Genomic DNA, 26,701 nt, shown 5'->3' with positions numbered 1-26,701 from the left:
TACGGCGGTCCAGTCGATGCAGTGTTTTGGGTCGAAAAATAAAGTGCTGAGACACGATGTCAACTGATAAATTATAATATGCCTTCTTATAAGACGTCAGACCTGTTCCTTCGTTTTGTCCTATAAAGCTGATATATATGCTCTAACCAAAGACTCTGTGTGGATCTTTGTTCTCTGAATTTTTGTAGCTGTGGATTCTATCCTTTGGATCCATGCAATTTTGAATGACAGAAAGTGTTCAACGAGCACTTCGAGGTCTTCACCAACTGATCGAGATCAACATCGCTCTTCAAGATGTGTTGTAGATCTAGTGTTGATTTCCTCATTATGAACCAGGTGCACTTCTGCATATCATTTTACGTCCACCTTGCATCCCCATCAAGAACATCATCATCTTTATCAATGGATAAATCACCATCGTCATGATTATATAGGCCTACATCTATATCAGGGTTATAATAATACTTATTTCACATAGATCTAGGGCCTACCAAAAATAAAACTAAAAGCGCATTTAACGCAAGGGACGCAAACAAGAAATAGGAAACGTTCAAAGCTTCCTGGTTTGTGGAGTAGTCGGACGTGTTGTTATGGGCCATTCATAGCGAATAGCGAAGTGACCTACTTCTGAACGCGCTTCGTTCGCTGGGCCAGGCGGATCAAAAACAATGGCTAAAGTAGCGACGATGTTCGACGGGGTGCGTAAACATTCAGTACAGCTTAGATAAAATATGTTTTTATGCTACCATTGTTATTTTGTTGAGTAGTTTTAACTTCGTGTGCTTATAGTTTTGTGGTCGGTGAGTGATGTGTGTATCAGTATCACTCAGTATTATTGTGTTGTGTGCAGTCGGTCGGCTGTGGTCCGTGGTGAAAACGACTTTTTATCACGAAATGAAATTTAAGGTAGGATGAGATAAAACTAATCTAGATCTAGATCTACGACGTTTTTTTATTTTAAAAATTATTTGGTTATATCTGCAGATTGCAGTTTCGGGGAAATGGATATGGAAAGACGACCCAGTGAACCCAAGTCTAGAGTTTGTGAGGTATGGCTTCCAATATGTACTTTCGTACCCACCTTTCTATCAGTAGGTTCTGTGGTGTAGTGGTTATCACGTCTGCTTTACACGCAGAAGGTCACGAGTTCGAACCTCGTCAGAACCTCATTTTTTTTCCCTTTTTAAAAAATCCCTAATTTTTTTCAAGTTCTTTTTCCTGCCTCCCGCATATCATTTCATTTCATATTTCTTTTTAATTTATTGAACTGATTTTCTTATTTGTATTATTATTGTACTGAAACTGAACTGCCAGTCATGCAAATTCTTTATCATTAATTAAATCTTTTTCCCCCCTCTAATTGACTTGTAAATTAGGTCTACTCATTAAAATTTTTTATTCTAGATCTAGATCTAGATTATCTAGATCTAGCGAATGGCTAGATCTTGTCTCTTATGATTTTTTAAATGCAAGCATGTACACAATAAACTCACACTAGATTCTATATTGGATGTTTGACTGTAAATATATCTATGGAAACCTGTTAATGAAATTCAGACTAAAGTTTATGACGTTTGCTGCATAAGGCATAAGGTAGGTTAGGATGTTATTTTTATTTTATTGAAAGAATATTTTTTTCAGCAATAACCCAAATGCAGACAGGCAAGACAGGCGTAGAAGAGCTAAGGGACATGATGGGAAAGGGCGTGGAGACAGGTATATATACAAGCTTAAAATAATTACTGCTGTGTGTCTTTGAACAAATTCTTTAAAATTTGTTTTTTTTTTTTCCGTTGAGATTAAATTTTGGTACTATAGTCCTACCTGCTCAAATGACCACCAGTCATCAGTCTAGGACAATGACCTGTACAAATGGCCATTTTCCACTTCCCCCTTGAGTTTTTTCTACATTATAATTTCACTGTCCAAGATGTCCACCTTTCTAAAACAACAGCTTTCCTCATCTCTGTCTAGGATAATTTCGACAGTATATAAGAAATGTTTTTGAAAATATTCTTTCAGTATCATGTAATGCAAAAATGCTCTCTTTTATAATTCATTTTTGTGAGCGTAGACCTGTGGGATGTCCCTTTTATTTTTGTTGCTAAATTTAACAAATGTGAGGCATGCTGACAGAATGACTTACATGATCTTGGATTCTGGCCCGATGTAATATAGCTATGGTAGATTTATAGGTTGAGTTTGTACAATTTATTAGTTTGAAATGATAAGATATGTTAGCCTTGAGGAAAATGGGATCAGTTGAAAATTTACAAATTTGACCATATTGTATCTATTTTCGGCTGATATCTGCATGGATTGGGAGAAGAAACTCTTTTTGTTAGCACGCCTCTCGAATTTTACTTTCGCAAGTTTTGTGTTTTTGTCTGATCTCTTTTTTTTTTTTTTTTTAAAGGAAACTGGTTGATTAGCTGAAATAGCAAAATCTGTGCATTCTTATTGTCTCCTATGTGGGTCAAATAGTCATCCCTTTAGTCAGGCTTAAAATTCTATCCAGTGAAGTGAAATTTTTATGCTTTTAATTTTGAACCAAAAGAAAAAGTGTGGAATTTTTGCTCGAAAAATTTGAACTTGTTCTCTTCAATGAGCTCTCTGACCATTATATATTTAACTTTTAACGAATGCAGCAGAAGGAAGGGCTGTTGTTATTGTTATATTATAATGATAATCTCACTGTATAGCTGGAAGTTATTATCTGCCTTCAAGAGACATGGTTAAGCCGAAATATAGACATTTGTGTGCCTGGTTACTCTATTGAACGAAGTGACAGAGATGACGGAAACAATGGAGGCGGGGTCGCGACATTGATTAAAGATGGTATTACCTACTACCGATTCCATGATGGAGTAGTTGCCAACCCCGACTCCACAAAGGAATTCGTAGGCACACTCTTGTACTTACCCGGCAGAACCCTTAAAGTCGTCAACCTGTACATCCCACCACGCCACAAAGGTAACTTCGTTCCCCACGTACTCAAGACTGATGCAAACACCATCGTCGTAGGCGATTTCAACTGCCATCACCCTTCGTGGGACCCTTACGTCGACCAGTGTGCCACCGGAACAGAAATTGATGACTGGGCCCTCGACAATGATATGATTGCCCTCAATGACGGCTGCGAAACAAGAATCGACCCGAGCAGTATGCTCAAATCAGTCCCTGATATTTCCTTCTGTCATGTTTCACAGGTTGCTTATGTCTCTTGGAAAACCAGTGACACCCTGGTCTCTGACCACAAAGCCATCGAAATCAAACTCTGTAGACACTCTGCCCCCACCCGTAGGAGCAAAGCCAAATGGTCCTTCAAGAAGGCTGACTGGTCGTTGTTCAATGCCCACATGGAAAGAGAGACTTTAGCAAATGACATGCCTAACATGACGGACGCCACAAAATTAAACACGTGCCTAACTGAGGCCATTTTAAAAGCAGCCAAACAAAGTTTCCCTAAGGGCGCTCGTAAACTTCCTAAACCCTTCTGGAATGAAGAAGCGGACAAACTGATAGAAGAAAAAGTGCAATTAAGGAAAAAAGCCATGGCAACCAAAACACGAGAAGACATTGGAAACTACCAAGAGGCGTCTAAAAGAACCACATCCCGCCTAAACGAGATGAAGCGCGACTGTTGGCGCAACTTTACCTCAGAGATGTCCCTCTCGACTGACCCTCAACAAGTCTTCCGAGTCATAAATGCCATCTCAGGCAAGAAAACCCCCTCCACCGGCAGTGCACTCACAGAAAACAATAAAACCCTAAAAGGAGATAGAAGCAAGGCTGAAGCCTTTTGCCGTGAATACGCCTCAGTCAGCCGCCTAAAACTCGACAAGGCAGACAAACACCGGCACTACCAGCTTAATGAAAAACTTAAACTCCTCCCTATTGACCAGAACACAGGCTATGATTCTCTCCTCACCATGGCTGAACTGACAGTTTGTATAGGAAAGCTGAAAAACGGCAAATCTCCCGGGCTTGATGGTGTAACCAATGAGATGATCAAACACCTCGGACCCATCGCAAACTCTGCCCTGCTCCGTCTTTTCAACCTATCATGGGAAATGACCATTGTCCCAAACAGCTGGCGACGTGCCAAAATCATACCAATACCCAAGAAGAATAAGCCTGCAGGAAAGATTGGGTCCTACTGCCCCATCAGTCTCACCAGCTGCCTTGCTAAGCTGATGGAGACCCTCGTCAAGAACCGCCTGATGTTCTTTCTGGAGAGTAACAACTTGCTGAGCAACAACCAATCGGGCTTCCGCAAGTTACGGTCTACTGAAGACCAAGTCCTGTGCCTAACACAACATATCTCCGATGGATTCCAGGCTCGTCCCAAAATGAAACGAACTGTGCTGGCCCTCGTGGACTTCTCGCGTGCCTTCGACAAGGTATGGCGCACGAGGTTAATGGAGAAGATGATTGAGAAATCTACTCCCAGCCGCATCACCCAATGGATAGGTTCGTTCCTCAGAGACAGATACGCCTGCGTCGAGCACGGCAACACAACAAGCAGGCTTCGCCGTTTCGAGCAGGGAGTCCCCCAGGGCAGTGTCCTGTCCCCCACACTGTTCCTTGTCTTCATCGATGATATTGAAGCAGGCCTGCCTGAAACCGTGAAGACGGGACTTTATGCTGATGACTATACAATATACGCCACCAACGAAGACATAAATCAGGCTGAAAACAGTGTCCAAGCTGCCATAAACTTACTTGAGCAGTGGGCAAAGCAAAACAAGATGGAAATCAGTACGGAGAAAACAGAGTGCACCCTCTTCACTACCAGCACCCACGAGGCCAAGCGAAAACCAGGACTCTCACTCAAAGGCGCCCCCATCACCTTCAACTCCAACCCCACCTTACTTGGGGTTACACTTGATTGTACTCTATCCTCCAACGCCCACATCCAAAACCTTGAGTTAAAACTGTCAAGCAGACTTCGACCATTGAAAGCCCTTACAGGCACCACCTGGGGTGCCTCCAGGGAATGCATAAAGCCTATATATTATGCTACTTGTCGGTCAGCTATCGACTATTGTGCCCCTGCCTACATGCCTCTTGCTAAACCCTCCAATCTGCAGAAACTGGAAAGAAAGCAGAATGTAGCAGCAAGAATCATCACAGGCTGCTCAAAGGATACTCGTGTGGACAGCCTCCTCATCGAAGCAGACATTTTACCACTAAGGCATAGAGCTGATGCCTTGACTGCCATCTCATTCGAGAAGTCCATGCGTCTGCCTACAACGAACCAACGCAAAGCCTCCGCAACAAAATCAGTGCCCACGCGGACAGGCAAGTCGAACTGGAGAAAGCATGCCCAGAACCTCGTAGCCGAAACTGAACTGGATACGTACCCACGTGAGGAGCTGGTTGTTTTACCCCCCACACAACCGTGGAAGGCTGCATCATACAACGTGACTTTTAGCACCGATCTTGTCGCCGACTGCAAGCGTGCTAATGAACCAGCTGTCAGGAAAGCAGCAGCAGAGGCTACAATTTGTTCACTCACCCTGCCCGATGTAGAAGTCTGGACTGACGGTTCAGCTGAGCACGGTACTGAGTATGGAGGAAGTGGAATACTGATCAAGACCGGCGATACCGAACTCGAACAACATGTACCTGCGGGCCGGTATTGTTCCAGCTACAGGGCCGAGCTTGTAGCTCTCGACACAGCGCTTGACATGCTTGTGGCACTACATGCAGCAGGCAGCCTTCCGAACAGTGCACGCATCCATGTATACACTGATTCTAGATCAGCAGTCATGCGCCTCTCATACGGCCCTACCAACCAATCGGAAAAGGTGGCCTGCTCAATCTGGCAACATCTGCACACCCTCTGTCAACGCTCTGAATGTTCCATCCACTTACAGTGGATTCCAGGCCACGCCGGACTGGCTGGGAACGAGGAAGTTGACAGCATCGCCAAAGAAGCAACAGCGCTTACCCAGATTAACACGCCAATCGATTTCTCGACAGCTAAAGCCGTCATCCACCGATCGACCCGCGCAAAGTGGAAAAGAGAGGCGAAACCCAAACTGCCGTTTGCCCAGCCGCCGTCATTCCAGCTTGAGGCCTCGCTCAGACGACAGGACCGCCGGCTTCTCTCCCAAATGAGAACTGGTGGAAAATCGCCCAAGCTGAGATCATATCTCCACAAAATTGCGCCAGCAGACAACCCAGATCCGTCCTGTCGAGCCTGCAAGGAGGAGGACGAAACTATGGACCATGTGTTCCTGAGGTGTCCCGCCAGCTATCGTGCTAGAACCCGTCTGCTGGGACATTTCAGTAACCCACTTTCAGCACTTTTTAAGGACCCCCGGGCGAGTGTTGAGTTCCTGCGTGCTGTCGGCATCGCTGACCGCTTATGAAGCCACAGCGCCAGAAGAGAGAGAGAGAGAGAGAAGTTATACATGTTACACTTACAGTTTTTTTAGGAAACCTGGAAGGTGAATCTTAGGTAAAGTTAAGCTCATAACATTAAAAAAAAAAATTTGTTCTGTTAATAGGGCAGCGTCTGGTATTCAGAGAGGTGGAGGAGCTGGCAGAGGCAGGGGTGGCGTGCAGAAGATGATAAACAAATCTGCCCCGGGGAAGAAAGACCAGACTGAACATACCATAGTCACCCTGGATGACATCAAAAGTGAGTTGATGTCACAAGTTTTTGTGTCTTAATATAGAATGATAATAATAATAATAATAATAATAATAAATAGCATTTGTATAGGGCATATCCCAGCTCAACAGCAGGCTCTATGCGCTTTACACTATATTATAATATAATATAGAATGATTATTTGAAAACAGAAAACTCCATTTGTATAAAGGATTTGAAGAAAAGGACAGTGAGTCAATACGATGGAATTCCAAGGGATTGGTTGATATATAAGGATTAAAGTTAATGTTCAAAAGTCAAGTTTGAAGAAATTATTTTTCTATGGGCACCATGAGGTAATTTTTTTTCACTCTTTCTGTTTTGTTTACTAAGGGATATACTTATTTTATGAAGTATCTGTACTAAACAAAGGAAAGATTTTTTTTTTTTGGTAAGTGTTTTACAGCGCTCGCAACTGCATACGGTCATTGAGCGTGCAGGACACAATAACCATTTTCAGCTGGTAAGAAATTTTGAATTTTGCACGGGTGGCGGCCGAAGCCTACTCTTATCGATTTAGACAACCAAGGGATCTTTAATGTGTGCAAATTGCACATGGGACCTCCGAGATTTTTCATCCTTTTCCGAGAAGGGTAGGTGTAGATCTTTCCTACCAGAAGATCAGGGGTGTGGCTGAAAGACAACAGTAAGAAGGAGCCAAGGAGTAGCAGTGGAAAGGCTGCAGAAAGAGTCAGGAGCCCGGAGGAGGGGGCAAAGGAGGTGAGGGTGTGGGGGCAGAAAGTGGAGACGAAAGCAGATGTCAGAACATTGCTGTTGTTGTTGTTGTTGTTGTTGTTGTTTCCCCCCCCAAATAGACCCACCTCTTCGTGGTGGAGGGGGATTAATACTCTTCGAATAGGAAAAGAAAAAGAGGAAGCTAACGGGTCAAGGGGTGACCCCAAAAAGAGACATATTACTTTACTATGTTTCTTACTCTTTCTATTTATTGTCTTTATTATTTTACTTTATTACATTTATTAACTTTTCTTTTCTCCTCTCTCCATCGACAACTTTTCTTTTGACCTGGAGTTGGAACGGGTATTGGTGGGGTGGAAAGCAGAGGTTCATTGCCAGCACTGTACTGGATGTGACTTTACGTAGAGAATACCCAGCTACATACATGTATTAAGCATGCACTTATCGGAGAGCCCTTTGACTGCGGAGAAGGTGCAGAGACCATTTGCGTCTTGCTTGTTGACAACATTTACCCTCTGGGATCTGCCATGCCTTCCCCTGCCCCCATCTCTCGGATGAGAGGACTTGGTTGCTCGGGTAGGAGGGGGGGGGGGGGGAATCTAGCTTCCAATTGGTATTATTATTACTATTAGTATTATTATTATTATATTATAATTTTTGTATTTCAGCAACACACAACAACTATGCTCTTAATAGCGTCTTTCTCTTCTTTATCTCCTCAAACAACTTCTCAATATAATACAACAGACACCAACATACCCATTCATTTTTCTTACAATCTCTCTGTGATGGAGTTGGGTTTTTGTTTGTGGCATTGCACCTACAGCCACTGCTTTATCTCCTACCCCGGGATGGAAGGAAAATCACAGAACCATCAGTTTTAGATGCTATTCACAAATGATAGAATCCCATACGAGCTGAGACGCTGCCTCGGTAATCAAGGTCTCCCCCAGGTCTTAGTGGACAACCAAGCTGGCCTGGTGGATGGTTATTGGAAGAAAAAGAAAATCAGAAAGCAGAGAAAATGGAAAAACAAGAAGAAAACACCCCCTACAACTGGTAACGGAAAAGAGAAGCTTATAGACTTCAATATTCTTCAGGCAAATGTCTGTGGCTTAGACAAGAATAAAACACAATTGGGGAAAATTTTGTATGAAAGGAAAGTCCACATTGCTCTATTACAGGAAACTCTCCATTCATCCTGTGACATAAACATCACTTGGTATACCCCTTATCCATGTAAATGTGAAGGTTGCCAAGGGATTATAACCTATATCAGAAATGACATCCAGGGTGAAGTAGAGCTCCTTAATTGGCACCCCACAGACGCACATAAAGTCACCCTGTGGTATGGCAACAGCAAGCTCATACTTTATAACATCTATTGTCCCCCAAGTAGCACTCTGAACTTCTTGGAACAGAGCACTATCTTTAAGAAGACGGTCATAGCTGGTGACCTTAATGGACACTCCCCCCTTTGGGGCTATGCTGATCAAAACAACACAGGTAAGAGGATTGAAGAACTATGTCTGTCCTCTAACCTCATCCTTCTTCAAGATGAGGATTCAACCAAAACACTTCTTCACAGGAGACATGGGACCCTCCACAGACCAGATCTCACCCTGGTCTCTGCTGATTTACACAACAATTGCAGTGAAGAGGTGCTAGACTGTATATCTAGTGACCATCGTCCCGTTCTCACCAAAATCAGTATACTGAAGCACAGACAAAGGAAAAGAAGAACCCGTAGGAAAGGAGGTGAAAGGAAAAAATTTTAGAGAAGGTAATTTTTCGGTCGCTACCCGGATTCGAACATGGGACCTTTGAATGAGAGGCAAACACCTTAGCCTCTTGGCCACGACAGCCCCCAAAGATTTTTTTATTATCTGACTTAGAAGTTTAGATTTTTTAAAACTTTATTGTGAATGTCTTCTCATCCTTTTCTTTTTCACATGGATAGGCTATCAGTAAACCTGTATTGCCCAGATTTTCTTGTTGAGCTGAACTTTTTTAATGTTGTCCTTCTCCTTATTTCAGTTTTTCATCTAAAACTGACCCCCCTCTTACAGCGACCTGTCAAAGACAGTCATCTGTTAAAGCAACCACTCTCCACTTCCCCCCTTGCTTTGTTTGTACGTAATAATGACACTGTCCAAGATGTCGTACTACCGAAGACAACCGCTTTTCTCCTTGACAATGGATGGTCATCTTGGACAATTCAGCAGTACCTTCTCTGAGGACAGCCACTCATCATATCTGAACGATAGTCTCCCTTCCAGCAAGAGATTGGTGGGAGCTCTGAGAGTGGTGTGGTCTGCTCCTTCTTCATTATATATTGTTGGCCACTGTTCAGATGTGCAAAGTCCAAAATGTAAAAAAAATTCTTTTTTATTGCAGATCTTTAATCCATGGAATCTGTTGCACTTTCTCATGAAATATATGGCCAAAATTCAAATTCTAAAAGTCTAAAAAACCCAGGAAAAGATGCGTATAAAAGAATGAAACAGTATTTTCTATCTCCTGAAAAATTTTGCAATTTAGGCTTAGGACATTTGAACAGCTTGCCAGCAATACATTTCAAAATTTCATAATCTTGTTTCCCAGCAAAATGTGGATGCTGTCATGTTATCTTTCTGTGGTCTATCCCTCAGTAATGACATTGGTCTCTGTTTCCACCACCCTCACCTTCATGATATCCTCTCTCTATTAATTTGTTTTATGTGTGGAGGACACCCACCCTGATTGCCGTTCATCTATTTTCTTCTTCAGATGTGTCCTTGGAACGAATGTCAGAGGTGGATCAAATTCGAGATGATTTCTATAGCCTGTACAGGTAGGAAAAATACCGGACTCAATAAAATCATATTTGTCATGACATGGTGGAATCAGGGACTCATCAATTTTTGGGCATTTGGCATTATTGGTATAATCTTGAAGCCTGTCCTTTTTTTACTGTCTTACTAGAGAAGTCACCGAAGGCTTCTTTCCAATGATAGCTTGGTCACCAGCATACAAAATGTCTGATTATTTGACTAGTTTGTGAGCACAGAGTGCAGTATAAGTCAGGTGTAAAGTATTTTCAGTCAAAGACTGATGTACAGACGGGACACCTGCTTGAGATGTACTAATTGTCAGAGTTGAGCAAGCCGTGTATGGCTCCTCTTTCCACCTTTTTTTCTCTCTCTCCTCTTCCTTTCTTTTTTTCTTTCTTTTTTTGGTCCTTCCTTGATAGTTTCAAATCTCCTTTGGCTTCCTCACTCAGTCGAAATCCTTCTCCTGGCTAACTTGAACTCCAGAAGAACAGTTATGTGTATATATAGTACTTGCTTCACCATTGCACGGAGAAGGGCTGAACTTGATTCCTGTGAGGCAAGAATTTTTATTGAGTATCTCTGTCTTTCTGTTGGGACATTGTTGTATCCCTCTCAGCCCGGGTTGGTGTTGACAGGCAAGGTCGAAGTCTGCCTCATTAATGATCTAAGTTGTGTCAATGGAGATGTAAAAAAACGCCTACTTCATCAGAATATATATATTTTTTTAATGGAAAAGTATCTGTGGTCTTTTTATGTATATGTTTCTTTTTTTAAGGCATTTGAACAACAACAAAAAATCAGTATGATCAGTTGTCCAATTTTTAGATAAGTATATTGTATAAGAATGTAAGAATGATTCAGATGTTTGACAGTTTATAGTCTTGTTAGACTTTCAGAGAAATATAGTATGAACAATTATTTTTCGCTTTGTTTTCTGTATTTTAAAAAAAATGAGTAAAGTTTGTGATGCTTTCTCTCATGGGATTTGAGAACCTTTGCTTTTTTTTTCCTTCTGAATCTGTTATGGTCAAATTTGTTTATGTTAGTTCTAATGCATGAAACATTTGGGTATTGCAGACGTGAGCAGTTTGATTTCTTCCTCCTGTACCTTCTGAGCTACTTCAACTGTTTTTTCAACAAAATGACTCTTGAAAACAAGAAGAATCCCATGTACATGTAAGTATCAATTGTACTGCAGAATACATATTATGTACGAGGTGGTTCTTTTTGGCTAATTACCCTTTTGGATATTTTTGGCTCTTTTCTTCCTTTGATGTTGCAGTTTTCTAATCCAGATTTTCTAACCCAGTTTGAATGTGAACTGACATTTCTGTCTCTACCATATGATTTTGATGTTTGAAGCACAGACTCTCTCCAGCAAAGTTCCACGATCAAAGTCTGACCTATTTTAACTTCCAATCATGATCTTTTTGTCTCTTTTATTATAATTACTATTTCTCTCCTCTTACTCTTATCAATTGTGAACTTGAATGCAAAGTTTATGAAAAAGAAGAAAACATTGTGATCATGGACAAATTACATATGGTCTCAACTAAACAATATTAAATTGGTCATAATCTTTGGCATTGTTTCATCCTTTGTCGCTCAGAAAACTAGAGAAACCTGAAAGACTTTTTCCATTTGAGGAGGGAGCTTAATTCAGATATTTAAAAAGAATTGCTCTGTTTATTTAGAAGATGACATGTAACCAATCAACCCTTGATTTGGATAAATTTTGTAAAGTCACCATTGATTTATTATTGAAGATTTTTCTTTTTAATCCTCATGAATTTAATCTGGATTTGAACATCATTAAATTCATTCTTAACCCTTTGAACCCCCTGTACTGAAATATGAGTATGAACGCAATTTTGCAGATATCATAGGACACTGAAATATCGGTATGACACACCCACCTAAATATGATGTGTCTTTACAGAAATAAAACACAAATACAAAACAGCAGCATCAATGTACATCAGCACAGTGATATGTGAGTGTGCATGGTGAAAGGTACCAAAAGACGCATTTGCTTGAACCGAGATATCAGGCTTTAAAGGTCAAAAATAGAATTTTTGACAAGAACTAACTTCCATTAAAAATGGATTCTTTAGCCATTCATATATCAATATTTACAAGAACTTGAATTTCTTTTACTTTAAAATACATAAATTTAGGTCATTCACTCCCCTTTCTAGTGGCGGGTAGTGCGCATGAATATCTAGAACTTGTACACAAGCGAAGCTTTGCGCATCCGCACTCTTTCGCTTTTTTGAAGAGCAAACTTGTACATGTATAGCTTTTTTCTGTCCTGCACAAACCTAGCCTAGATCTATTTCTTGAAAATTCTTGCTCAAGGTGATGGGGAACTTGTTTTGAAGACTTCTTAATAGAGACACTTTGAAGCTGTTCTTTTGCCTTAGCTGCTTTTGAAAGTTGGTTTGTGAGTAGCGAATGTGTTGTCAGGATGTCTCGAAGCATAGATCTATCTATTCAAAGCAGAAACAAAGGGAAACTTAAAGCTGTTTTTCTCAAAACTTTGTTTCCGTACCACGCCTTACAAAATCACCCATATCTCAAAAACTACTGAAGATATCTTAAAATTTCAAAGCCCATATTGTTTAAAAAAGATCTATGTACATGAAAATGCAAAAAAAACGGGATTCTTCAAAATGCGTCATTTGGTACCTTTCAGCAGGCACACACACATGTTACAGCAGAAAAAAATGAGATAAATAGATAAGATCAACACAATTATGAGCTGTAGAAAAGTATACTTAAAAAAGCAATGAAATTACTCAGGAGCCCAGGATATAGAGTATTTAAGAGCCCAGGGTGCAAAAGGTTAAGATTCTGAAGAAGGTCTTGTTTTTTTTTTCTTTAAAAATATTGATAATTATTTCTCAGACGCTGGTGCTTATATATATATTGTGTCTCCATTAAGATACCGAAATTTACATCCTCTTTCTCTAATAAATGGACATGATAATTTGAGCCCATGTATTCTTGATCTGTTTACTATTTTCAGATACATATTATAGTTTGGTTAAACATGTCTTCCTTCACTTTAACAAAACTGACCAGGCACTATTCATACCTGATCCTTCCACATTCTCTATCCATCACATCCCCTGACTTTGTGCTATGTGTTGTGCCCTAAAGTACATTTCAGAATATTTATTCATCGTGAATGAGAAATTAATTTAGAACAATTTTCCAATTTATTAATTAAGTTTACTGTTGGTTAATGATTTTTAATGCTGTATCAGTCTGGCTCAATTTATTTTTATCCCAGCTTAATTCTTCGCTTATGCTTCATATTATTATCTATTATTAATCTGTTAAAAAAAAAGCAATTTTTTGCCAATCATATATCTACGTTGCCTCCGAGCCATGAAGATAGGTTGTTTGTCAGTTGCATATGAAAGAGGATTTCTTTTAATTCAGGAAAGTAATTGAAGTGTTTCCTCCTATCATTCGGTAAGTGAAGAGGACCACTTAGATGATTCATGGTGTGAATATATCTGCCTATTTGACATTGTGTTCTTGATGATCTATTGTTTGTTTGTGTGTGATACAGAATAAGTTAATGACTTTTGTTTTGTTTTTTCTATCGCAAATACATGGTTGTCCCTAAGACTGTAAAGCATTCTTGTATCTGTACTTTCTCTTACTTTGATTTTAAAAGGAAACGTAGTTTTTGGTACTTGCTATCTCAAGAGATAAAAATTCATGTCAACTAAAATTAGAATAAAGCAACTGTACACTGTACAATGATCAGGGAACTTACATTTTGTTTACCAGAAATTTCTCCACTTTGATATCTTTCTGAGAGTCTAAGAGTTGAGTTTTATTTACTTTGGTCAACAACAGGTGTCTCCATCAGTCATTAGTGTTAGCGCAGAATTTACAGGGCATAGATGACAAGCATTACCTAGTTTGCTTTGGGCAGTCACTGTTTAGTCCTCCTCTTTGAAAGTGCAGATATTAGAAAGTGTCGTAGGGAGGTCTCGTAATCACCATGCTTTAATGAGTGTCATTGAAACTCTTGCAGTGAGGCAGTGTATTTTGTTAGGTGGTGTGCTGTCATATATAATCACATTATTGTGTTTTCATCCTAACAGCAAGTTGATCAATTTTCACTAGTTCAGTGTGGCAGGTTTATCCGCTGGTCTGTTTTCGGCTGATTGTAATGATACAGGCTGTCCTTTATTACAAGCAGCTTCAAAAAATTGTTTTTAAAAATCTTTTTTTGTTTTTTTATTTATAGAACTGCCTTTTTATGGATTTTTGTCCTTTAAGAACATAGTTTTGAGATTGTGTATCTGGTGTAGGGTCTAAAAAGCACCTGGAAGATGATCAGTTGAATATGACAGCCCCAGTACTATATGTTCATGTATTTTTTGGGGTAATCCACCCCTCCCCTTCCTTTCCTGGAGTTAGGGGGAGGGGGGGAGTAGATACTCTCTGTTTTATGAAATGTGACAGTTATGATCTGTGAAAGATAGAACAGAATATCCTGTTCTCAAATTTTGCCGCTCTCAGTTCGTGATGACCAGTTGATTTTTAAGATGTTTTTTATTCAGAGGTATACTTGCATTGGCTGGCATATTAGTATAATGTAATCTATCGTGGATTTTATCGGAAATGGAATAAAGTTGATGCAAAGTAAGGCAGGCTAATTGTATAAATTTTGATTAGGCGTAGAGCAAAAATCACTACATAGCAATAGAGCTCTGTAAAATGACGATATGTTGAAATTCTGTGAAACTTGAAATGAAAACTGCTGCAGCATTCTTAAGTTACAAGCTTTGAAGAGGTGGTCTCTCACATTTGTAAAGTTCCACTCACTTGAAGAATGTACTGGTTTCTGCTTTTGTCAAAATATTCACTTTGCCGTGAGTGACTCGTCAACACTGTAAACTCACTGCAGTACATTATATTGTCTCTAGCAGAAATGATCAAAGTTAATGTGAATTGTGAATTTATGCTTGTTTGGAGGATTTTTGCTGAAAAAAGGCTCAATGAAAACAACTAATTCAGATACACAGCTTGTGGTGTGGCCGTAGCAGCTGAATTTCCTAAGTTGTGTTCCTCACTGTGTGGAGGTATTTGTTACGACTGATGTGGTACTTGATTTTGTTGCGAATCTGTTTAGTCATAAGGTGGTGATCGTGCAAAATGCTAAAAATATTAATGCAAAATGTCATAGTTCAGCAAGCTATATACCAAAAGTGTCACAGCTTTATTTAGATAAGCAGCCAGTTGATGGTCTCTGTATCTTTTGCCTCACTACTTTACGATAGTGAACTCATTAGGGCTTCATATTTGATTTACACCGTCACGTGGGGTGCTGATCATAGATGTGATTACAGCACTGAATATGTACACTGTGGGGCATTATCTTTTCAACTTGTTAATAAGTAATATGTTGTTTATGTATACACATGTATTGTACTCTTCTGTGTTGTCATATATTTATTGGCTCATGAATGTTGACATAAGTTTGGGCTCATGATAAAATGTTTTTTTTTTTTGCAGTTTGTAAAAGATGATGCTCAAAATTTTGTTTTAGATATTTAAGAGTGTCTTATTCTTTTGATGTGTGTTCAAAATAGAAGCGAGAGAAATATTTGTACAGTGATGATGAACTGGAAAAGAAATAGAGTGTAGAATATCTAGAGTAGAAATATCATCTAAATATTTTCAGTCTTCTTTTAACAATTGAGAATGTAAGGTATCATTATGATGTTAACCGTTCGTCATTTATGCAAAGTCTGGTATCCTTTAAACAGAAGGAGTAAAAACTCTTTGGTTTTAAGAATATTTCTTAACATAAAAACTTTACAGCTTGTTTGATATATGTACACTAGTTTCACTTCAAATACATGACAGCTGGAAAAGTTACTATAGCCCCTTTTTGGGTCCCACAGGTCAGGCGGCATCTGAGCTCTTACTTAGTTCACGACTGCAGAAATATATAGCGATTCTCAAAAAATGTTATATTTTACCATTGCATTTTTTCTTGCTGATATGGGGCTGAAGCTTTCAGTACATATTCAAGATTTTAAAAAATTGTTTTATGCTTTCTTTGGTGGGTGGTTGGTAGGCACTCTGGTGTGGTTTGCTCCTTCTTTCTTATCGAACAACCATCGTCCTTATCTCTCCTTCTTATTTACTTTCTATGTTAATGTCTAGTAACTCCTATATTCTCTGGCACTTATATGACCTAATTTTGTTGCAAGTGCAGGAAAACTAGAAAACTCTTGCTAAAACTAAACTAAAGCAATGTTCTTAGTCTTATTCCTTGAGATGCCTGAAGGAAAGGGTGTCAATGTGGAATTATTGCAATACCGGTTCACAAACTGCATTTTGTTTTGTTCAAAGATGTTAATATGATAAAGCCTTCTCTATGCATGATTAAACTGATTTCAGAAAGTGTTGATTATATTAGATACAGGGTTTTTTAAATTCTTTTTTTTTCCAGAATTTGTTGCAGAAATCTGAACAAAAGTAACATAATTTGTCAAATGTATTATATTTGCTGATTTTTACTCAAGACAATTTTGTAAGTGTGAGAAGCACATATGCACATACAAACTCTCTCGGAGAAAAAGAGAGAGAGAGAGAGAATGAGAGAATGAGAGAGAGAGAGAGAATGAGAGAGAGAGAGAGAATGAGAGATAAAGAGAACGAGAGAGAGAGAGAGAGAGAAAGGTGGGGGGGGGGGGGGGGGGGGGGCTGTGTGTTTACATCTGATGTCTGATGACTTTATTTATTTAATCATTTGTAGCTTGTAATCTGTGTCTTCATAGATGTGAGCCCCTTTAAAAGTTTTTGTTTGTAGGCTCTTTGATCCGACAGTGAAAGTTTCCAAATCTCATCATTTTTGCACTGCATTATAAATGCATGTGAGGCCTATGCACAAGGCTGTTTCATAGTGTAGAATTGTATTGGCTGTTAAACGCAACAGACTCCTATAGCTAATATTGTCATTTTACTCCCTCCGTACATGCATCTATACTACATGTATCGACATATTCCAATAACTGAATATTTTGGGGTAAGTTTATCCATCAATAATGAAAGGTAGAATAGCAGAATGTATTCACACGTGTGTGCAGTCACAGCTTGTGAGAGTTAATTTCACGGAGTGATTACTGTGCCAATTAACGATTATCATGTTTATTACAGAAAGTCCTCAAGATTATGATGATGATGCTCTTTTAGACAGTGATTTTATTGGTATGGGCATAAGTAAAATATAATGTTAGAGTGTTGATAGGGTGTTAAACCCATACTCTCACTTATTTATTTACTAAAGAAGTTTTGGTGTTGTGGTAAAGGTCTTCATCTGGCATACAAAAAACATAAGTTCAGTTCTAATGCATGGAAAATGTTTTTATTCAAAATCCCACTACCTTAGCCCACAACCCTACCCAAGTTGGCTCATAGAGGCACAGGTATAGTAGCCCATTGCCTAATCTTAAGGAATCCTAATTGTGCTGATGGTGGTGTAAAATGTGTATAGCAATTAAGCCTTAAACTTAAAGTTCAGTGAGATGTTCATGGGATACCAATGGGGTGCTAATTCTGTCGGGCTATCTTTTGGTATCTTAACCTGACCATAATGGCCCTTTCCAATACGGCCACAGTCAGTCATCTTCACTATGAGTGGGCCTAATTTGTTCATGATAGCAGTAACTTGCAGCGACAATTTTCTGCCAATCCATTCTCAGACTGAGTGTGCACTTCAAACAATTTGAAGAAGCTCTTATGATAGATAACAATTTTGATGGAAATGAAATGGAAAGGTAGAATTTAGGTTTCTGCTTTTAAAACCTCCTGTTGACTTTGTCAAGTCTAGTAAGTGACCACAACTCAGACCTTATCTATAATTGTCACTTTTTTCTGTGATCTCGAGTGACCATTATAAACATGTTCGACTGTATTGCATACATGGTTCCACAATCAACAGTTTCAAACTTGTTCCTCTGCTGCTTCTGTCTGTCAGTCTTGCTTTTTTCAATCCCCAACTAAAGGCCAGTGTGTACATGTGATTTTCTTTACGTTGACTAGTTTCAAACTTCTTGTTCTCACACTTCATGATCCCATAAGTTTTTGAAACTAGAAAGCAGTCAAGTTTAGGTTTTTTTAATTGTGGTTTGAGTGTAGTTTCTTTTTAAGGAGCAAGTGTTGACTTCCTGCTTGCTGTGGGCATTGCTGACTGTTTAGGATGCCACAACGCCAGAAGAGAGAGAGTGTAATTTCCTTGACAAAAAAAAAAGAAAAAAAAGAAAACTTATGACTTGCTTAAATATTTCAGATAAAATCCTCAGGTTTCCTAGATCCAGTGGGACACCATTGTGGCAGGATAACTTTCAGCCCTGATTTAGTTTGCTCAACTTGTTTGCAATCCCATTTGTTATAGCTCCTGACAATGCTTTATAAATAATGGTAGCTTTGTTTTTACATTCTACTGTTTTTACTAATTATTTCAAGTAATTGATCATGTGACGTATACAAGAAATCAGCCTCACTTGTTTTCTCTTTTGTCTCTTGAATTGTTCTTTATACTTTAATTTATAAAAATATTTATTGAAAGTTGAAACTTAACCCTACAAGACATAAATTAAAGCCTGCCATTATGAAAACAGAACCGTACATTGGGCCAAGGGCATGCATTTCACAGCCCTGGGAAAATGAAAAAATCTGGAAGTCATATTTGCTTACATATTTGTTAGCCAACTGAATAACAGTGAATCATGAAGAAGTTTCAAATTATTATCGATTTTTAAGTTCAATGAAAAAGACACATAATGTACATACATAAATCCTTTTTGGGGTTCAATTTTCTGGTGGTCACTGATGAATGTACGTGGAGTGTCATATGTGTCTTGGTTAATGTTAAGTCAGACAATTACATATAAATTATATTGATCACCGCTTGTCCACCTGCGAATTTGCTTTTTTTCACTCTCTAAACTAAAAAAAATTAAGTTATATTGTGTGAACTTAGATTAATTCTTAGAGGTTAAATTCTTTCAACATTTGTGGGGTTTTTTTGGTTGTTTTTTTTTTTTTTCAATACAATTTAGACTCTACCTTCTCTTCCAGTGGGTGGTTGGTGGGTGCTCTGGTGTGGTTTACTCCATTTTTCTTATAAAACATCTACCTTCCCTATCTCTCCTCCATTTTTATGTTTCTTACTCTCCTGTAACACTTCTAATCTTCGGAACTTATAGGACCTTATTGTGTTGCAAGTGCCGTAAAACTCTTACCAAAACTAAACTTCTCTGCCAGTTCTTGCCACTGTAGACTCTGGGTATGCATGCAGAGGTTCAAGGTTCAAATTTGGGGGAGAGGTCGCAATCTCTCTTGCTTGTTCTGAAATATTTTTCACCTTCAACAGATGTCACTCAGAGGGACCAAGTGACTTGCAACAAAATTACCTGAATAAACTTCCCTACTTTCACTTTATTGTGTTTTGACCTAGGTTTAGTGTGGATCCTGCTGGTCACGGATGGATGTGCTAGTAGAGTGCTGCATGCGTTATTTTTCTTATGAGGATGATAATCTTTATTATCTATATGTGTATATGTGTATGAACTTGCATTTTGTTGCTTTGTTAATTCATTATGATTATTAATTAATAGTCTTTTTGCTAAAAAAATAATATTACATGTGCTTTTGTATGTTTGAAAGAACACATTTATTTTTACGTCTTTGAGTAGCTTCTTATATACACCTCTTTTAGCTTTGATCTCGGTTATATGGGACTATGGCCAATGTGGTGTAGCGATTAGACTCTGTACCATCCCATGCAGAAGATATGAAGTTGATTCCTGTGTGGGGAGAATTTTTAGAGTGTGTTAATCTTTCTGTGGTGAGGTATCCCTCTCAGCCCGTGGGTGGTTGGCGGGTGGTCTGGCATGATTTGCTCTTCTGGTGTGGTTTGCCCTTTTTCTTCTTTCCAATCAAACATCTATCGTCCTTATCTCTCCTCCTTCTTTTTTGTGTTTGTTACTCTCTTGTGACACCTCTAATCTTCGGCACTTACTTGACCATATTGTGTTGCAAGTGCCGTAAAACACTTACTAAAACTAAACCTTTCAGCCCAGGTTGGCCTTAACAGACAAGGTCAAGGCAACTAGCATTCTAATTTATGTTAATGGTGTTGATGGGGGCGTAAAACTTCTTTAATTACATTTTTATGTTGACTCAGGGATGTACATATAAGCATGTATATATCCACAACAACACCAGTATATTTTAAAGTTATTTGTACTTTTTTTCTCATTTTTTAATTTCTCAACCATAGACATGTATATGATGGTACAGCTAATATGCAGCTCTTGTCTTACTGTGTTTTATGATGTTGCTGAAAATGTGAAAGGATGAACTCTCCAATGTCACTGTCAATACGGTTTGTGCCTTGCAGTTTCCTCTCCTGATTTGCGTTTAGCTTGAAGGGAGGAGGAAGATGCTGGGTGCCGGTTAAAATGCTCTTGCCATTATATTCCAAGACTTTTCTTTCAGTTCATTTAGTCCATCTTTTTATATATACCATAGAGACCTTCCTTGTTCCAATAAAGTCTAATTTCCTACATAAATGAAAAGAAAAAAGCACTGTGAATGCATTTACAGTGATTTTGTTTTTTAATGTTAAATTCTGATGTTTTTATTGATTCTGCTTTTCAAAATATCAGCCTCATTTTTTTTACAAAGATTGTATAAGGTTTACTTCTTCGCATTTCAGTGAACCCAGTGTCTCAGAGAAGATAGAATATGCCGAGTCATGCGAGCGCCTGAGTGTGGCCCAGAAGCTTTTGGGTCGTGCCTACTGCATCTTGGTCCTTGGCCTTGGTTTGGAAGAGCAGCATCACATGGAATGTGGCATGTGAGTGAGACATTTTATTTGGACTTTCTGTCCTTTCTGACTTGCATTTTTTTATATTCATTGTTTGTTCCCTTTAATTAGAGCTTTTACAGCTGCCTTCCTTTTGGTTATGTGTTATATAGCATGGTGCTCTACTCTATTGTATCTGATAAGTAAAGTGTACATGTATAGTGAACTATTTCTCTTTTCCATCCCCCCTCCCGCATGTACATGCACACTCATGTACACACACACAAAAACACACACACATACACTCACATACACATACCCACTCACACAAACATGCACCACACACAAACATGCACCACACACAAACACACACACGCACACGCACACACACACACACACACACACACGCACACACACATACACGCACACGCGCACACGCACACGCACACGCACACACACACACACACACACACACACACACACACACACACACACACACACACACACACACACACACACACTATACTTCTGTTTTCCCCTGACGGAAACATAATTTTGAAGGTGGATTTTTTTTGGTTTGAAAAAAGAATGACAGCAAAAAGAGAAGGAAAAAAGAAGGTCAAGACATGCCAAAGTACATAGCACACCACAATCATACTTGTGTCACAACATGGTGGAATCTGGCGGTTGTCAATTTTTGAGCACATAGAGTTATTGGTATAATCTTAAAGCTTGTTTATTTGTCTTGCTTTGGATGAAAATAATAATGTCTGGCTTTTGTGTTTGAGCAACAAACTTATTATTTATTTAATGGTATTTCACTATTCTTTCTGGTTTTTAGTGGGCCTTTGAGCTTCCTGACAATTCTGTTCTCCTCAAGCTTTCTGGAAGGGATTTTGTGTAAGAGAAAGGACAAAAACATGACCATATCAACATGCTCTTTCCCCAGGTCTCGTGTTTCCAAGACTCATACAGATCGCAGTAGGTTTGAGGTAGGAAGAGTTGTTATGATGTTATGATTTGAGTATTCAAAGCTCATCCGGAAATGATTTTAATTTTTGTGCTATGTAAACAATTGAAGGGCCTGACCTGAACACATAAATGATACATCACAGATCCGCAACCTTTTGGTATGTCATAGGTGCTTTGAGATGAAGTTAAATTAATGACACTAGTTTGTAGAGGAATGTATGAATTGTGTAAACAAGTAAACAGGGGTAGGTTTACCCTGTGTGGAAAGAGCAAGAGCATTTTATGAGAGTGTTATAATCCCTTTGCCCTGTTCCTTACACAACAGTTATTCATTTTTTAAAAACCAAAATAATTTTTCTCTATTGTACTTGGAATTTAATTGTACTGTAACTGAATTTGATAATACAGTCAAACCTGTGTAAGACGGCCACCCATTGTCAAGGAGAAAAGTGGCCGTTTAAGACAGGTGGCCGTCTTAGGCAGGACTGATCAAGATGAAGAAAACAAACCATTCCTATTTGAAGTCCCAATCGAAAGTAGCCGCATTGTTGTTGTTTTTGTTATTGTTGGTATGTATTTTGTTTGTTATTTTTATTTTGTTGCTGTTTTGCGCAAGGGTGACAATAAAACGAAATGTATCAGACAAGGAAGACCCAGTGCCATGTTAAAACAAACACATGGGTCGCTGCCACTCGGAGAGCGAGCGACGCTTCTGTCGCAACTTCATGTTGACGTCCATTGTTCATTGTTACTTTGTTACAACTGGGTAAACAGTGACCACTCATCTCACTTACGATTTGTGTATGAGTTCTGGACGGGGCTTACGGGTTATGAGGGATCACACGCTTACATCACCTGCAGCTGAAAATTGGTACCTATTGGTCAACAGTGGGAGGGGCCTACGCAACATGATTTGTTGGAGGGACTACCTAACAATAACGACAGGTGATTGAATTATGACGGCTGGCCCACAACGCCAGGGGCCAATGCACAATTTACGACAAAACGTAATGGAGTCACTAAGGTGGCCGTCTAAGACAGGTGTTATTGCTTAGTGTGATAGGGGTTGTGTGTTAAAATATGGTGGCCGCGGCCGCGTTGGACAGGTGCCCGTTTTACACAGTTAAAAAATATAGAAAAAACGCAAGGGGGGAAATGGAAAGTGGCCGTTTGTACAGGGGGCCATCTTATAGAGGTGGCCGTCAGGGCAGGCTCGACTGTAGTTACATTGTGGTATTCATTCATTCCTAGTACATGTTTCAATTTCTGAATGTCAGGTTTTTCAAACACAGTTGAAATTGTCTAAGACAGCCACCCATTGTTGGGGAGAAAAGTGGACTGTCTTAGTGTCATTATAGTAGAACAAACTGCAAGTGGGGAGGGGGATGGGAAGAGGCCGTTTGTACAGGTGATTGTATTATACAGGTGGCCGTTAGGGCAGGTTTGACTGAAGTTTTCTACAGATTGTTTCAAAACATGTATTTAAATGTAATTATAGCCTTGCTTTTAAAGGTCATGATAGTTCATCCATTACAGACCTGATATTGTTACCTACTTTCAAACTGACTACTGTTTGTGTGCTGTACTTTCAGACTTTCTACAGCTTCTGCACTTTTGTTGTGTGGATAACTTTTAGAAGAAAGGAGTTTGAATGTATCAAGAAGGAAATTGGCAGGTAGTTTACTTTTATTGCGTCTCATTTTGGTGACTACTTTTTAACACCTATTAATTTCATATTATCCCCTGTCATCTTCTCTTTTTTTCATGTCTTTCTTATCTCTTGCTGCTGTAGCAGAATGTTGTTAGTTAGGAAATCCTGTGATGTCACAGAAGCTGTTTTCACATATAGTTTGGGCAAAATTACTTGAGACTCTGTTGAATTATTGTCAACTTTCTAATTTTTGTTCTTTTTTTTTTTTCAAAGTGTGGCCACCTGTGTTTATGGTTCAATTGATAGACTCTTTGATATACTCTGAACGGGGAAGCTCAAGTCCCACGAAGAGAATGTTTTTAATTAAGCCTCTCCTTCTTTCTGCTTGAATGTATTTCAATAGCCTAGGTTAGGCTGTGTTGAAGCAGTCATCCTCCTAAATGATCTAAACAATGTCAAGTCAGTGGGAATGTAAAACGTGGGTGGTTGGCGGGTGCTCTGGTGTGGTTTGCTCCTTCTTTCCCATCAAACATCTATCGTCCTTATCTCCCCCTCCTTCTTTTTTATGTTTGTTACTCTCTTGTAACACCTCTAATCTTCTGGCACTCATATGACCTTATGCAGTTGCGAGCGCCGTAAAATCTCTACTAGACTAGAATGTAAAACATGAACAATAAAGTGTACAACTATACAGGTATTGTCACTTATCTTTTTTAATTTTCCAAGGTTCTCTGATAATTTTTTTCTTTAAGGAAAGCAACCTTATGAATCATTTATGTCTTCTGAAGTATATTCTTCATTGTGAGTTTGCACATTAATAGACAAGTGTATATTGATAAACTTACTTCTTACTTTCTACAGAATCCTGCGATCTGACACATTTAACCCTGCGATCCGTGTGAAATATGCACCTGAAGGTAATAATATATGAGATAACGAGTGGTTAGTGAGATCAAGCTTACAAATATGTCAAGCATAATTTGTTGACATGACATTTAGGTATGTGGTTTCTGATGTATGTCTTTCTTTAGAACACTTTAATCATAGGTCAAAAACAGGGCATATTCTCATCCAACAATGCCGTGTTTGTAAGATTGTCTGTATTAGTGTGATAACATTTATAATGTGATAGTGATGGATTATTTTGTATAAATGTGTTGTATTTGTCAAGGCCATCTGAACCAAAGAAATTCTCATCTTCTGTCTACAAGATGTTAAATTTTGCCAACAGTTAATTGAAGAAACGCTGCCAGAATTGTAGCTGAACTTATATAGGATAACGCAAAGGTGTAAAAATCAATATGTTTTGTACTGTGAGCATAAGAGTGTACAGATCCTGAGATTCTAAAAGCGGAAAGAAGGAGCCGAAACTGAACTGGATACGTACCCACGTGAGGAGCTGGTTGTTTTACCCCCCACACAACCGTGGAAGGCTGCATCATACAACGTGACTTTTAGCACCGATCTTGTCGCCGACTGCAAGCGTGCTAATGAACCAGCTGTCAGGAAAGCAGCAGCAGAGGCTACAATTCGTTCGCTCCCCCTGCCCGATGTAGAAGTCTGGACTGACGGTTCAGCTGAGCACGGTACTGAGTATGGAGGAAGTGGAATACTGATCAAGACCGGCGATACCGAACTCGACCAACGTGTACCTGCGGGCCGGTATTGTTCCAGCTACAGGGCCGAGCTTGTAGCTCTCGACACAGCGCTTGACATGCTTGTGGCACTACATACAGCAGGCAGCCTTCCGAACAGTGCACGCATCCATGTATACACTGATTCTAGATCAGCAGTCATGCGCCTCTCATACGGCCCTACCAACCAATCGGAAAAGGTGGCCTGCTCAATCTGGCAACATCTGCACACCCTCTGTCAACGCTCTGAATGTTCCATCCACTTACAGTGGATTCCAGGCCACGCCGGACTGGCTGGGAACGAGGAAGTTGACAGCATCGCCAAAGAAGCAACAGCGCTTACCCAGATTGACACGCCAATCGATTTCTCGACAGCTAAAGCCGTCATCCACCGATCGACCCGCGCAAAGTGGAAAAGAGAGGCGAAACCCAAACTGCCGTTTGCCCAGCCCCCGTCATTCCAGCTTGAGGCCTCGCTCAGACGACAGGACCGCCGGCTTCTCTCCCAAATGAGAACTGGTGGAAAATCGCCCAAGCTGAGATCATATCTCCACAAAATTGCGCCAGCAGACAACCCAGATCCGTCCTGTCGAGCCTGCAAGGAGGAGGACGAAACTATGGACCATGTGTTCCTGAGGTGTCCCGCCAGCTATCGTGCTAGAACCCGTCTGCTGGGACATTTCAGTAACCCACTTTCAGCACTTTTTAAGGACCCCCGGGCGAGTGTTGAGTTCCTGCGTGCTGTCAGCATCGCTGACCGCTTATGAAGCCACAGCGCCAGAAGAGAGAGAGAGAGAGGGGGAAAGAAGGAGGTGGAGGGGCTAATTAGGAAAGTGAGTTTTCATCTGTATGTCTTTGCTTGCCCATGTCCATGTTGTATCCGCATGAGTGGAATGACAGGTCTCTACATTTTTTTACTTTTGCTTTACCTATAGAGCCTAAAGGGCAAGACCCTACCAAAGCCCCCAAAAAGCCAAATGAAGCAGAGGAGGAGAAAAAGGAGCCAGAGGAGGAGAAGAAGTTGACTCCTGCAGAGTATCGACGTCTCCACCCGTAAGTTGAATGCTTGTCATAGCCTTGAGCATCAACATTCTCCAGTGACACAAACAAATTTTGAGTAATAGACTAAATTAGTGGCTGACATGCCTGCTAGTTTTCAATTGAACAAAAATGTTTCAAATGACTTTAATTCAATTGAAATTCCTTTTGATGTTTTATCTGAATAAATTATCATACAAAAGTTTTGCAGAAACAAAACAAAAATAAGCAAAGGACATACAATATATGAAGTGCCCCTTTCTTCTGATGTTTGAAATAATGGTATGCAGTAGAAGCATGTGACAGGAACTGAGTTTTTTTTAAGAACGTGATGCCCACTCTCTTAGTCTGTCCCCGTGGTTTTATGCACCCCGCATAATTTGG

General features: G+C 39.6%; 1 protein-coding gene and 1 non-coding gene across 2 annotated transcripts in view; both read left to right on the top strand.

Annotated features, from left to right (window-relative positions):
- Positions 1-150: 150 nt before the first annotated feature.
- Positions 151-26,701, top strand: part of LOC101856431 (protein phosphatase 1 regulatory subunit 36) — a 33,808-nt gene continuing 7,257 nt past the window's right edge. Inside the window, exons 1-11 of the mRNA XM_005099780.3 lie at positions 151-698; positions 985-1,049; positions 1,642-1,716; positions 6,519-6,652; positions 10,130-10,193; positions 11,251-11,349; positions 20,933-21,073; positions 21,972-22,014; positions 23,587-23,669; positions 24,507-24,562; positions 26,215-26,332. Of these exons, the coding sequence (XP_005099837.1) occupies positions 669-698; positions 985-1,049; positions 1,642-1,716; positions 6,519-6,652; positions 10,130-10,193; positions 11,251-11,349; positions 20,933-21,073; positions 21,972-22,014; positions 23,587-23,669; positions 24,507-24,562; positions 26,215-26,332 (908 nt within the window). The 5' untranslated portion in view covers positions 151-668. The remainder of the gene's footprint in view (positions 699-984; positions 1,050-1,641; positions 1,717-6,518; positions 6,653-10,129; positions 10,194-11,250; positions 11,350-20,932; positions 21,074-21,971; positions 22,015-23,586; positions 23,670-24,506; positions 24,563-26,214; positions 26,333-26,701) is intronic.
- On the top strand, positions 1,095-1,167 carry TRNAV-UAC. Its single transcript has one exon. It is a non-coding gene; the product is annotated as a tRNA-Val (tRNA).

Source organism: Aplysia californica, unplaced genomic scaffold (genome assembly GCF_000002075.1).
Source record: "Aplysia californica isolate F4 #8 unplaced genomic scaffold, AplCal3.0 scaffold00225, whole genome shotgun sequence".
Taxonomy (NCBI): domain Eukaryota; kingdom Metazoa; phylum Mollusca; class Gastropoda; order Aplysiida; family Aplysiidae; genus Aplysia; species Aplysia californica.
This window is presented reverse-complemented; position numbering and strand designations above follow the sequence as displayed.